This window comes from Chelonoidis abingdonii, chromosome 11, assembly GCF_003597395.2.
Source record: "Chelonoidis abingdonii isolate Lonesome George chromosome 11, CheloAbing_2.0, whole genome shotgun sequence".
NCBI lineage: Eukaryota > Metazoa > Chordata > Testudines > Testudinidae > Chelonoidis > Chelonoidis abingdonii.
The window spans coordinates 43,724,501-43,738,691 of record NC_133779.1 but is presented as its reverse complement, the minus strand read 5'-3'; the positions used below and the strand labels follow the sequence as shown (position 1 = coordinate 43,738,691).

The 14,191-nt window shown below is 37.2% G+C and overlaps 1 protein-coding gene and 1 long non-coding RNA gene across 4 annotated transcripts in view; one reads left to right on the top strand and one right to left on the bottom strand.

Annotated features, from left to right (window-relative positions):
- The first annotated feature begins 215 nt into the window (after window positions 1-215).
- The window catches only part of TPM4 (tropomyosin 4), a 37,172-nt gene continuing 23,196 nt past the window's right edge, over window positions 216-14,191 (top strand). For all 3 annotated transcript variants that reach the window (XR_004373347.2, XM_032777539.2, XM_032777538.2), the window contains exons 1-2: window positions 216-3,748; window positions 13,561-13,686. Coding sequence is in view for 2 of the 3 variants with exons in the window: in XM_032777539.2 (XP_032633430.1) it covers window positions 3,635-3,748; window positions 13,561-13,686 (240 nt within the window). In the remaining variant the exon portion in view is untranslated. The remainder of the gene's footprint in view (window positions 3,749-13,560; window positions 13,687-14,191) is intronic.
- The window catches only part of LOC142047522 (uncharacterized), a 35,396-nt gene continuing 24,901 nt past the window's right edge, over window positions 3,697-14,191 (bottom strand). Inside the window, exon 3 of the long non-coding RNA XR_012656828.1 lies at window positions 3,697-3,768. This is a non-coding gene — a long non-coding RNA (uncharacterized LOC142047522). The remainder of the gene's footprint in view (window positions 3,769-14,191) is intronic.

Below are 14,191 nucleotides of genomic sequence, written 5' to 3'. Positions count from 1 at the left end.
ATGATACTCACTTTCCTGCATTAGACAAAACAGACACAGGAGAGAGAAGAACTAGGATAATAAAGATGGGGAAAATACAGCTTAAGGTACAGGGTGGCTGGTCAGTCATGGGACATATTGCTTTGGTCTTGCAGGTCAGCCATGAAAGCTATTGCTCTGGACACTGGCTCTTCTCCCTAGACAGGGACATTATCTAGTTGGTCTGGTGAGGTCCCTCTCCTTCATTTGTCCTTCTCAGGGTGAGCAGAGTTGGATGGACCATCTCATCTCATTGTTTTGGTGCTATGCAATACAGCTGATTTCAAGATCCAGTGAAAAGCTGAGAGTGAGAGGACAGAAGGAAGACGGGGGAGGCAGAAAGGAATGCACAAGGGAAGGGAAGACAAAGGAGGACCTCAGATGTATCAGATTGGGGTCTTCCCTGGGGCAGCGATAATGATCAAACTCCCCACTGTAGTACCATGGTCTGGTATCATGATAACAATCCTTACCATCACCACAGCTGTAGTGGAAACAGCACTCCACTGTGTTTTCACCAAGTCTCTTTTTAAGGACCGCAAAAGGGAGCAATAAACTAAGCAGCCCACCCTCCCATTATTTTGTCTGCCAATTAGGTCTTATTCCCAACACATCAATTTTTGGTTACCTGATTTCTGACTTTCTGCTCCTCTTGTTCACCATTCATAATACATAGTCCTTGACTGATATCAGTAAACCCTTTTTATTTAGGGTGACCAGATAGCAACTGTGAAAAAATGGGGCAGGGCATTAGGGGCAATAGGCACCTATATAAGAAAAACTCCCCCAAAACAGGACACCTGGTCACTATTTTTATTTATATCTTCGTCTTTGTCTCCTTTGCTCCACATCTTTTCTTAAGCAGTTTTATATAACAGATCATTTTAACAATTTGTGAACCTTTATCCACTTTTCAGCAGTTAAGCTTACAATTCAGATAAATGTATTTTATTATTACGTAAATGTATGTTATTACAATATGTCTCACTCACTGCGTTCATCCGAGTATGTGCTTTACTCAGGTAAATCTGTCACACAGTCCTTACCCACAGCTTACCATACCCTGGAGCACTGGTGGATCACTGTTTAACATATTACTATTATTTTAAAATGTTATGTATATACAGTGTGTGATTTTCTAAGCTCATGACTCAGTCAAACTAGAATCCATTTTTCTCCAGAGCATTGAAGTGTCTATTCAGTGAGGATTATTTCTCTACCAAATTACAATTTAATTCTGCTTAACAAAACTAGAATTCCTTTAGTGAAACGTCTAAATTAACAGAAAATAAAATCTACTTTTTTTTAGTACATGAGCTCACTGTAGTGGGGACAAACTTGTGTGACTCAAATGGTTTAACAAGGATTCCCAAACTGTCTCACAAAGGGTTTACTTGTGATCTGCAGCATGTTGGCTGGTCACATAATACTGGCTCCTTGTTTCTGGCTGCCACGTAACATTAAAGACCCATTAAGTACTTTAATAATATTTTTTTTGAATAGCAGGGGACATATTCAATATTTTCATCAATTACTTGGATAATTAAGAGGAGAGTATGCTGATAAAATTTGCAAATAACCCCAGGCTGGAAGGGGTTGCAAGCACTTTGGTGGACAGGCTTCAAATTCAAAACAACCTTGACAAATAGGAGAATTGTGCTGAATTCAACAAGATGAAATTTAATAAAAACAAGTGCAAAATACTTCACTTAAGAAAAATCAAATGTACAGCTACAAAATGAGGAATAACTGGTTAGGCAGCAGTACCTCTGAAAAAGCTCTGGGGGTCATAATGGATCTCAAATTAAATATGAATCAAGGTGATGTAGTGGCTAAAAAGGCTAATATTCCAGGTTATATTAACGTGAATGTTGTATGTAAGGCACAGGAGGTAATTGTCTCGATCTACTTAGCCTGGGAGGCCTCGGCTGGAGCACTGTTTTCAATTCTAGGTACTGCACTTTAAGAAATATATGTACAAATTGGAAAGAGTCCAGAGCAGATCATTAAAAATGATAAAAGGTTAAACTGGGTATTTTTAGTTTTGAGAAGAGACTGAGGTGGGACCTGATAATAGCCCTTAATATATTTGAAGAGTTATCAAGTGGATGGTGATCTGCTGCTCTCCATGTCCACTAAAAGTGGCACAAGTAGTAATGGGCTTAATCTGCAGGAAGAGAGATTTAGGTTAGATATTAGGGAAAACTTTCTAACTCTGAGGGTAGTTAAGCTCTGGAACAAGCTTCCAAAGGAGGTTGTGGAATCCCCTTCAGTGGAGGTTTTTATGAACAGATTGGACAAACACCTGCCAGAAACGTTCTGGTTTACTTGTGCCAAATTCAGTGCAAACTGGGGGTTCGACTTGATGGCCTCTCAATGTCCATTCCAGCGTTTCATTTCTATGATAGTCCAGATGATCATGAAAACAAAGAGCATGAGATAATTTATTTAGACGTAGTCCCTGCCTGTGGGAGAGTTTAAGAACCCCTCCTGTATGACAAAAATGGACTCAAACATGCTTTTGTCTTCTGAACATTAGATGTTGCCACTGGGCAAAAAGCATCTCTGTAAAACACACTTTATTAATATACATAAAATGTAAAAACTAAAACAAACTTTCCCTCAAACATATTAAAACATAATAGTTTATGAATGGAATCAGATTAATTGACAAAATACTTGTGACATTTCAACTTTATAGCATTATCTCCCAAATGAATTAGAAAATATGTATTATTCCCCCAAACATTTAGGGGGAGAATTTTCAAAGACCAAAATGGCAGGTAGGTGCAAAATGAAAGCCTTTGAACATCCCCATCTTGGGTACCAAATCTGCCTTCTGTTACATATATGAAACGTCTATTGAAAGATTATTTATAGGAATTGTACCAGGCTAACTGAAAGCAAAATTTGGGACTTTAAGGGTTTATGATTTTTATACCTATAATTTTGTTATGCATTTCACAACATATCAAACATAGGATGTCTGTTTCCCATAAGATACGTTTTTACTAGTTTCTCTTGTATGTGTAGTCATTGTCTCAAGTTTTCTGCGCATGAACATTTTTCAGTTTCTAAATCTATAAGGATCCTTCCACTTCCTCCAGATGTTATTTTGCTTGCTTGCTACGTATGGGAAGCCAGACCATTTTCCATAACCCTGTGGACTGATTAAGTGCTCTACAGACCAGAGCTGCTAATGAGCTTTGTTTCAAGCATATGTGTTCATATGTCAACACTTTCGCATATGTCAAAAGGTTAAAAATGGAAACATTTTTTTCCTTTAAGAAAACAGACACCCAAATAAGGAGATGACTGAGCACTTAAGATTCCCCTAGTGAATCGCTTCCAGCTTGTTCCTTAGAAAGGCTTCACGTGAAAGGTCGGGTGGGGAGGGGAGGCACACCAGGGATTTGGGCTGCATCCAAAATATTGAGTAAGGGTCTTTGAGACTTTAAAGCTAACTACAACCATTCAAGGGTTCACTGCGCTGCACACCTAGAGCAGTGCTCTACTACTTTCTCTATCTATTTTTAAGACTGTTTACTACAAGTTTGTTCTTGCAAAGCTTTTCCTCTCTTGTGTGAGAGACACACAACCCCATCCTCCAACAAAAATGGAAGCCATCAAGAAAAAGATGCAGATGCTGAAGCTAGATAAGGAGAATGCAATTGATAGAGCTGAACAGGCTGAAGCAGACAAAAAAGCAGCTGAGGACAAGTGCAAACAGGTGAGTAGGAATAAAAACAGCTGTATTATCTACACTGTAGATAAAATTGTAATAACATTAAAATGTAAGTAGCATATTTTTGTGATGGTGAGAAAACAGAATAATATTGGTAGGTCTCCTATTTTTCTGCATACCCTCCGTTGGAAGTATTTTACATTTTGGTAATATATTTCATGCATGCAAATAGAACAATCTGTTAACTTTTCCTATTTGCTCATCCATTTTGATTTGAGACTCAGTGAGGTCAGCACCGTTCCTAGACTACTCAGTGTACTTCAGAGAGTTCTTTTTTTGAATCCTACATGATTCCTCATTTAATTTCCTTGAAGAAACTAGAGCTTTATATCTTAAACAAGGATGACACACAGTGGTAGAGCTGTAAGATTTTTCCTAGGCAATGCCTGATCATGAATTAAACCTAACCTTGAGGCAAAATTAATGCAGATCACCTCAGTGTGAGAAATGTCCCTCATTTGAGAACCAGCTGACAGTGACCACCTACTCCAGATGGTATGGTAGGATTTCTGTTATTGGGAATAATCAGAAATATTGAATCCTGAAATTGAGGTAATGGACTAAGTTATTTGTGTGAACTGATCTTATGTATAAGTCCAGGAATGCATTGCTAATGCTGTATTTGGGATTTTTAAATTGGCAGAGTACACAGATCAAACCACAACTGTCTAATGCAGTAGGATTTAGATCTAACTCAAACATTTTGAGTTACTTGGGTGTCTTTTGTTACAAATCACTCCTCTCTAGTGATTAAATATCTCAAAACAAGAAGAGATCATCATAGCACAAAACATTATAGCAGATTAAGAGGTTTAGACACATTAAAATATTTTCCACAAACATGCAGTCATTGCTAAATGTGATTGGAAGAGGATTACAGTATGTTTATTTGTAGCCCGATGCACCAATGAGTAGTGTTGGAGTGCAGGCACCGTACCAATACTAACAGGGATTTTATATTCCTTATTCAGATTAAGGTCAAATACACCACTTCCTGCAGAGCTTCTGAACATAAGAATGGCTATACTGGGTCAGACCAAAGATCCATCCAGCCCAGTATCCTGTGTACCGACAGTGGCCAATGCCAGATGCACCAAAGGGAGTGAACCTAACAGATAATGATCAAGTGACCTCTCTCCTGCCAGCCACCTCCACCCTCTGACAAACAGAGGCTAGGGACACCATTCCTTACCATTAAGGAACTTAACCTCCATGAATTTATCCAGTTCTCTTTTAAATCCTGTTATAGTCTGAGCCTTCACAACCTCCTCAGGCAAGGAGTTCCACAGGTTGACTATGCACTGTGTGAAGAACTTGCTTTTGGTTTTAAACCTGCTGCCTATTAATTTAATTTGGTGGCCCCTAGTTCTTATATTATGGGAACAAGTAAATAACTTTTCCTTATTCACTTTCTCCACACCACTCATGTTTTATATACCTCTATCATGTCTCCCTTAGTCTCCTCTTTTCAAAGCTGAAAAGTCCTAGACTCTTTAATCTCTCCTCATATGGGACCCGTTCCAAACCCCTAATCATTTTAGTTGCCCTTCTCAGAACCTTTTCTAATGCCCGTATAATCTTTTTTGAGATGAGATTTATATAAGGGCAATAAGATAGTCTCCATCTTATTTAATCTTTTTAATGATTCCTAATATCCTGTTTGCTTTTGACTGCTGCTGCACACCGCTGGACATCTTCAGAGAACTATCCACGATGACTCCAAGATCTTTCTTGATTAGTTGTATCTAAATTAGCCCGCATCATATTGTATGTATAGTTGGGTTATTTTTTCCAATGTCCATTACTTTACATTTATCCACATTAAATTTCATTTGCCATTTTGTTGTCCAATCACTTAGTTTGTGAGATCTTTTTGAAGTTTCACAGTCTGCTTTGGTCTTAACTATCTTAAGTAGTTTAGTATCATCTGCAAACTTTGTCACCTCACTTTTGACCCTTCAAAGAACTCTAATAGATTAGTAAGACATGATTCCCTTTACAGAAACCGTGTTGACTTTTGCTCAACAATTTATATTCTTCTATGTGTCTGACAATTTTATTCTTGACTATTGTTTCAACTAATTTGCCGGTACTGACATTAGACGCACTGGTCTGTAATTGCCGGGATCACCTTTGGAGCCCTTTTTAAATATGGCATTACATTAGCTATCTTCCAGTCATTGGGTACAGAAGCTGATTTAAAGGACAGGTTACAACCATAGTTAATAGTTCTGCAATTTCAAATTTGAGTTCTTTTAGAACTCTTGGATGAATGCCATCTGGTCCCAGTGACTTGTTACTGTTAATTAATTCCAAAACCTCCTCTAGTGACACTTCAGTCTGTGACAATTCCTCAGATTTGTCACCTATAAAGGACGCGTCAGGTTTGGGAATCTCCCTGACATCCTCAGCCATGAAGACTGAAGCAAAGAATTCATTTAGTTTCTCCGTAATGACTTTATCGTCTTTAAGTGCTCCTTTTGTATCTCAATCGTCCAGGGGCCCCACTGGTTGTTTAGCAGGCTTCCTACTTCTGATGTACTTAAAAAACATTTTGTTATTACCTTTAGAATTTTTGGCTAGCTGTTCTTCAAACTCCTATTTGGCTTTTCTTATTACATTTTTACACTTAATTTGGCACTGTTTATGCTCCTTTCTATTTACCTCACTAGGATCTGACTTCCAATTTTTAAAAGATGCTTTTTTATGTTATTCCTTTTTATATTCCAGACTATAATTTCTACATAAGACAAGTTTGGAGGGTCAGTACTACTTAAGGCCCACCAGTTTCACCCAAAGACCAGGCATAAAAGAATGCAATTCTGAATAAACACAGAATGTTGAACAATAATTGTAGCTGAAATGCTTCACCAAAATCAGTGTTTTTGCACAAGTTTTGAAGGAGGAGAGGAAAGGCACCCTTTATCTGAAAATGACAAGGCAGGCTGCGCAATTCCAGTTGTCTATACAAGATTGCTTAAAGGAGGGATTTAGTTTTAAAAAAACAGATAGTGGATACTGAAGCTTTCACATTTCTGAAGATTTTCTTGGCTCGATAGTTTTACAAAATAGCAGAGCTAAATGAAAAAGGAAAAGGAAAAAGCTACATCCAAGTGAAAAAAATTAACTGATTTTTAATTGAAGTTATATTTAAGTTTACATTATTTGCTTTAAAAATAATTTTTACCATCTCAGTCGATGTTCCATCAACCTAAAACCAATCGTGCATGTAGAGACCTGGTGGGAACAGAATTTAAAAATATAAAGAATCCACTAGGATCTCTGCTTTTAAAGAGGTAAAAAAAAATTCCAATTATTCCTTATTTATAGTATTAGTGATATAACAGGAATACTCAAAACATTCTAAACACTGTATAACAACCCTTATGCATGCACGTTATGATCAAGTAATTAGACTGCATCATGTACTATTTTTTTTCCACACAATCCTACTTCATTCAGTGCACAAGATGTATGGTGCTTAGTGAATGGGTAGTTATTCACTATTTTCTTTTATCTTCATCATTAAACGTACTCAATTCCTGCAGTGAATACAAAATCATTAACATCCTCACGAGCTTTTCTAGGGTGCTTTCCCATAGTAGCCAGACTACATATGCTCCATCCCAACACAATGCACAGGTCTGCTCACACATAAGAATGCTGAGGGGATGAAATACCCTCAGTTTCTCTGTGGGGATGATGCACATGCAGTCTGATCAGCAGTAGGAGCTGTGAGAGGCTTGAGCATGCTCAGTTATGATGGAATCTTTGGAGCTTTTTAGCTGCTAAAATCAGACTCTGAGCAAGTGCGTACTGTGATTTTTTTCAAAGACTTATAACATCGTCAAATTTGGGTAGATTTTCAATGTGCCCGCAAAAGGTACATCCCTGACATAAAGGCCACCTACCCTACCAAATTTCAAGTTCTTGTTCCAAAGCATGGGGCACTAGAGCTGCTCAAATAAAAAGTTTGTCAGCATTTTTAACAGGGGCAAAATGATGTATTTTTCCATATTCTCATTTTTGGAAGCAGCTGAACTGTTTTGGCTGAATGTTCCCAAAAAATTCAACCTGCAGCAGACACATGGCATGCAAAATTTCATCCCAAAAACAGTTAAAATTTGGCAAAGTGATAAGCAACAAAACCAGTTTTATAATGGAAAGTTTTTTGTAGCTGAAAATGAAAAAGAAGCTAAGAAATATAAAAGAAAAAGCCTGCCCAATAGTGGCACAATGTGGAAAATATGAGAACAGGACTCAGATCTAAGCCCCCACTCTGATGTTAGCAGAGTCTGACAGCATGGCTTGAGATAGCAAAAATTCTTTTCTCAATTACACCAGTATTAATCCAGAATAACTACCTCTACTTCTGTACTTACTCTTGAATTACACTGGTCTAGTCTAAGACAGCTAAATGTATGCATAGCATGCACAGCACAAAGACGAAATTACCATTGTGTCACTCTGAAGTGACTTATCAAGTGTACTCAGGGAAAAAATAACAACAAGCTTCTGATGGAACACTGTCCAGTGTCCCCTTCTGCTAGAAAAAAAAGATACATTATGGGCCTTTGTGCACAGAAGATCTGAAGGGGAGGAAACCTCCAAAGGAAAAAAATCTTTATACTAGGGTTGTCAATTAATCGCACTTAACTCACATGTTTAACTCAAAAAATTAATCATAATTAAAAAAATTGTGATCACTTCCCGTTTTAGTTGCACTGTTAAATAATAGAATATCAATTGAAATTTATTAAATTTTTTGGATTTTTTCTACATTTTCAAATATATTGATTTCAATTACAATACAGAATATAAACTGTACAGTACTCATTTTATATTATTTTTATTACAAATATCTGCACTGTAAAATGATAAACAAAATAGTATTTTCCAATTCACTTCATACAAGTATCATAGTGCAATCTCTTTATCACAAAAGCGCATCTTACAAATGTAGATTTTTTTTTTTACATAACTGAACTCAAAAAACAAAACAGTGTAAAAGTTTAGAAACTACAAGTCCACTCAGTCCAACTTCTTGTTCAGACAATCGCTAAGATAAACAAGGTTTGTTTACATTTACAGGAGATAATGTTGTCTGCTTCTTATTTACGTCACCTGAAAGTGAGAACAGAGGTTCATATGGCAATTTTTGCAGTTGGCATTGCAAGGTATTTACATGTTAGATCTGCTAAACATTCATATCCCCCTTCATGCTTCATTCACCATTCCAGAGAACATGCTTCCATGCTGATGATGCTCGTTACAAAAATGTGTTAATTAAATTTGTTATGAACTCCTTGGGGGAGATTTGTATGTCTCCTGCTCTCTGTTTTACCCGCATTCTGCCATATATTTCATGTTTTAGCAGTCTCAGATGATGACCCAGCATGTTGTTTGTTTTAAGAACGCTTTCACTGCAAATTTGACAAAAACACAAAGAAGGTACCAGTGTGAGATTTGTAAAGATAGCTACAGCACTTGACCCAAGATTTAAGAATCTGAAGTGCCTTCCAAAATCTGATCGGGATGGGGTGTTGAGCATGATTTCAGAAGTCTTAAAAGAGCAGGCTCCAATGCAGAAACTACAGAACCTGAACCACCAAAAAAGAAAATCAGTCTTTTACTGGTGGCATCTGACTCAGACGATGAAAATGAATATGCGTTGGTCTGCACTGCTTTGGACTGTTATCGAGCAGAACCCATCATTAGCATAGACGCATGTCCTCTGGAATGATGGTTGAACAGACATGAATTTTTAGCACATCTGGCATGTAAATGTCTTGCAACACTGCCTACAACAGTGCCATGAAAACGCCTGTTCTCACTTTTAGGTGACATTGTAAACAAGCAGTGGGCAGCATTATCTCCTTCAAATGAAACAAACTTGTTTGGCTGAATGATTAGCTGAACAAGAAACAGGACTGAGTGGACTTGTAGGCTCTAAACTTTTACATTGTTTTATTTTTGAATGCAGTTATTTTTGTACATAATTCTGCATTTGTAAGTTCAACTTTCGTGATAAAGAGATTGCACTCCAGTACTTGTATTAAGTGAACTGAAAGATTTTTTATTTTTACAGCGCAAATATTTATAATAAAAAATAAATATAAAGTGAGCATTGTTCACTTTGTATTCTATGTTGTAACTGAAATCAATATATTTGAGAATATGGAAAATATCCGAAAATATTTATATAAATAGTATTATATTATTAACAGCACGATTAATTGCAATTAATTTGTTTAATCATGTGATTAATCATGATAAATTTTTTATTTGCTTGACCACCCTACTTTATACACAGTAATACACATATAATCTTTTGGTTATGATTTTTGGGGATACTTATATGCCCCCCAATCACTATAGTGTCTGAGTGCCTAGTTAAGTTGTCTTCAGTGTATTGGGAACTGAGGATCAGAGAAATTCAATGACTTAGAAGGGTGGTAACTATGGTGTTCATGGAAGGAATTTTTATTTGCTTTGCTTTGTCACCTTTATTAGGATGTTAGGTCAAATTGTTGGATTTGGAATTTTTAAAATTGTAGTTTTTATTATTTTCCAAGAGCATTTAGATTATAACAGAGTATAATGGCACTAAGGGAGTATTATGATCACCTAGTCTGACCTCAAAAACCTCAGACCATAGTATTTCATGCTGTCATCCTACATCTAAGCCAATAAATTGAAGTCAACTAGTGTATCATTTAAAAAAGTATCCAGTTTTGATTTAAAGATTACCTGTGATGGAGAGTTCACCACACCCCTCATCTGTTTCAATTGTTAATTACTTTCACTGCTAAAAATTTGTATCTCATTTCTAGCTTGAACTTTGCTGACTTCAATTTACAGCCACTGCATCTTGCTATACTTTTTTCTGCTATTTTAAGAAGCCCTCTAGCAGCAAATATCTGGTCCTTACGTAGGTACTTATAGACCATGATTAAATCGTTGGTTAACATTTTCGTTGATAAACTAAATATCTTGCACTTCTTTAGGGCTCAACTTAGTATAAACCACAAACATTTGTGAATTGTCCAGACTAGTCTTTATAAAGGCATTAACTATGATGAGTCAATTGGCAATAAAAAAGTTAAAAAATGCTAACAAAGAGAGCCCTTAGTCTCTCATTGTAAGGTTCATTTTCCAGACCACAAATCATTGTTGATGCTGTTGTCTGAATACTCTCAAATTTTGCAACTTTCTGTTTAAAAAGTGTGGAGAGAGTATTCCAGTTGTAGTCTCACCGATGCCATATACAGAGGTAATATAACCTTACTCCTGCTCAATATTCTCATTAATATAGCCTAGTATCATATTAGCCCTTTTTTTCCACAGTATCAGGCTACTCTGAGCACAAATACAGAAATGTATAACAATGTACATACACAACATGCTAATCAAAATCATAAAGATATCCTCCAGGGCACAAACAACAAAGTAAAAGAACTGCACTAAAAAGTAACATACACATAAAGGTGGCTTAAATTAACTGTTTTAATAAACTTAACTTATTCAAGGGATGAGTTAAACCATCATTCTTCCCAATGAATTAACTATTCCCAGGATAGAACAGAACAAAGGTGGTATTATGAGTTCAATCACAGATCAGACAGTCTGCAGGCACACCAGTTATGTTATCAGCAAGAAGTCTCATGATAATAGAAATTCTCCAGGGAGCAGGGGGAAATTTGTCATCTGGCAGTCTCCCAGCAGGATATAAATAGCACCTTTTTAGAATACATCATGGATTTATATGGTATGGTCGAGTGATAATGAGATAAAATGGAACATACCCTGGATGACCCATATGTCCCTCCTTCCATTGGAGAACCATATATGGTTTAAAGCTCTGAATCTTTAGGGAAATAATGTTATGATCATCAAATCTAACAAAATAACTATCTCAGTGAGTGGATGATACCTCTGTATTTCAGATAACACATTTGCACTGATCATATTCAACATATTTCAAGCAATTCCTCAATTTACTAAGTGAAGTGTAGCAGTGCTTGCTAAGGGAGACTAGGTAAAACAAAGTAAGGGACTCTAAACTCTACTCTACTTAATACCTGTACTTCTGTGAGTCATTCTCTATCCTCACGCATATGTTAAGGAGACAATAGCTCCAGTGTTGTATTTACGTAGGGACCAAGTGGGCTATAGCCTATAAACAAAGGGCAACACAGTCCAAAGAGTAAAAGACATACACCAAATATATTTTTCATATCGTTTCAAATTTATGTTTCAATAAGTCTCCCTGAACTCAGGGATACTGGGTATAATGCATTTTTCCTATATACATGACATTTTCTTTATTATCAGGATTCAATGACAGTACTGTAGGTAGAATGCCAATGATGGGGACAAGCTTGTCCTTGCCTTCCCTGAGGAGCAGCACACTATGCTAGCATAATTTTTTATTTCAGACCAGGGCAACATAGACAGTTACTCTATCTATGGATGTATGGGGTCGGATTCTCAACTTGTGTACTTTGTCACAGCTAAATTGAAGTAAGTGGAGTTATGCCTACTTACAATAGATTCATAGAAATGTAGAACTGGCAAGGACCTCAAGAAGTCAGGTAGTTCAGCCCTCTATGCTGAAGCAGGACCAAGTATACCTAGACCATCCCTGACAGGTGTTTGTCTACCTTTTCTTAAAAGCCTCTAATGACAGGGATTCCTCAACCTTCCTTGAAAGCCTATTCCAGTGCTTAACTATCCTTATAGTTAGAAAATTTTTCCTAATATCTAACCTAAATCTCCCTTCCTGCAGATTAAGCCCATTACCCCACCGGGGGGGGAAGGGATAGCTTAGTGGTTTGAGCATTGGCCTGCTAAACCTAGGGTTGTGAGCTCAATCCTTGAGGGGGCCAGTTGGGGATTGGTCCTGCTCTGAGCAGGGGGTTGGACTAGATGATCTCCTGAGGTCCCTTCCAACCCTAATATTCTACTTTTTTTTTTTTTTTAAATATTCTATTACTTCTTTTAGCAGACATAGAGAACAGCAGATTACTATCCTCTTTATAACAGCCCTTAACATATTTGAAGACTGTTATCAGGTCCCCACTCAGTCTTTTCTAATATTTTAAAAAATTTTCCTCATAGGTGAGGTTTGCTAAATCAGTTTAGAAACATGGATATAGCATGGTTTCAGAATAGGAAGCAGGTTTAAAACAAATAAAAGGAAGTGTTTCTTCATACAACACACAGGCAACCTGTGTAACTCCTTGCCAGAGGATGTTGTGAAAGTCAAGACCATAATAGTGTTCAAAAAAGAAATAGAGGAATTCATGGAGGATAGGTCCATCAATGGCTATTAGCCAGGATGGGCAGGAATGGTGTTCCTAGCTTTTGTTTGCCAGAAGCTGGGAATGAGCGACAGGGGATGGTTCACTTGATGATTACCTGTTCTGTTCATTCCCTCTGGGGCACCTGGCACTGGCCACTGTCAGAAGACAGGATACTGGGCTAGATGGACCTTTGGTTTGACCCAGTAGGGCCATTCTTATGTTAATTATGTGAATGCCAAACAGCCTGCTCAGCTGCCATGTTAGGTTTATTAGCATGGTGTAAAACTGTGTAGGCTACTTGGCATCTAAACAACTGAATTTACACCGCGACTTTGAAAAATCCACAATTAGATCTCTCTCCATAGCATCACTTTAAAAACATCTTAACATAATTTAAAACAAATAGTAGGGAGAAGTCTTTGGCTATCCTTATCTATAAGCAGAGCAACCAATGTGTCAGAATGTTCACAACTTATTTTTCTTTCTCAAAAGGTAGAGGATGAGCTGGTGGCACTGCAGAAGAAGTTAAAAGGAACTGAAGATGAACTGGATAAATACTCAGAAGCTCTCAAAGATGCTCAAGAAAAACTGGAACAGACTGATAAGAAGGCAACAGATGTATGTACCTGCACAGAATGCAGATGTGTAACTAACTAGAAATGTATATTTTACAACACACAGTATATCGGTTGTATATTTGATTTAGTGTTAATTTATTGCAGTAGTTTGCCCAGAGGAAAAAGGCAGAGACAATTATGTCATAGCTGAGGTACGTAACTCCCCACCGCCACAAAAAAATTATATTGGTTGTCTAGGGTTACATCTGTTGCTGCATTAGGAAGCTTCCTGCTGATTCACCAGCACAAGAGTATCCTAAAACCCGCTTACTTATACCCAAGAGATGCTCCCATGTAGGACCATCAGATATTTTAGAGCCATTTCCTGTACAGTTACCCCTCCCTGTTATTGGCAGAAGGAACATGATGGGGTTATTTTTTCCAATGTGCATTACTTTACATTTATTCATATTAAATTTCATTTGCCATTTTGTTGCCCAATCACTTAGTTTTGTGAGATCTTTTTGAAGTTCTTCACAGTCTGCTTTGGTCTTAACTATCTTGAG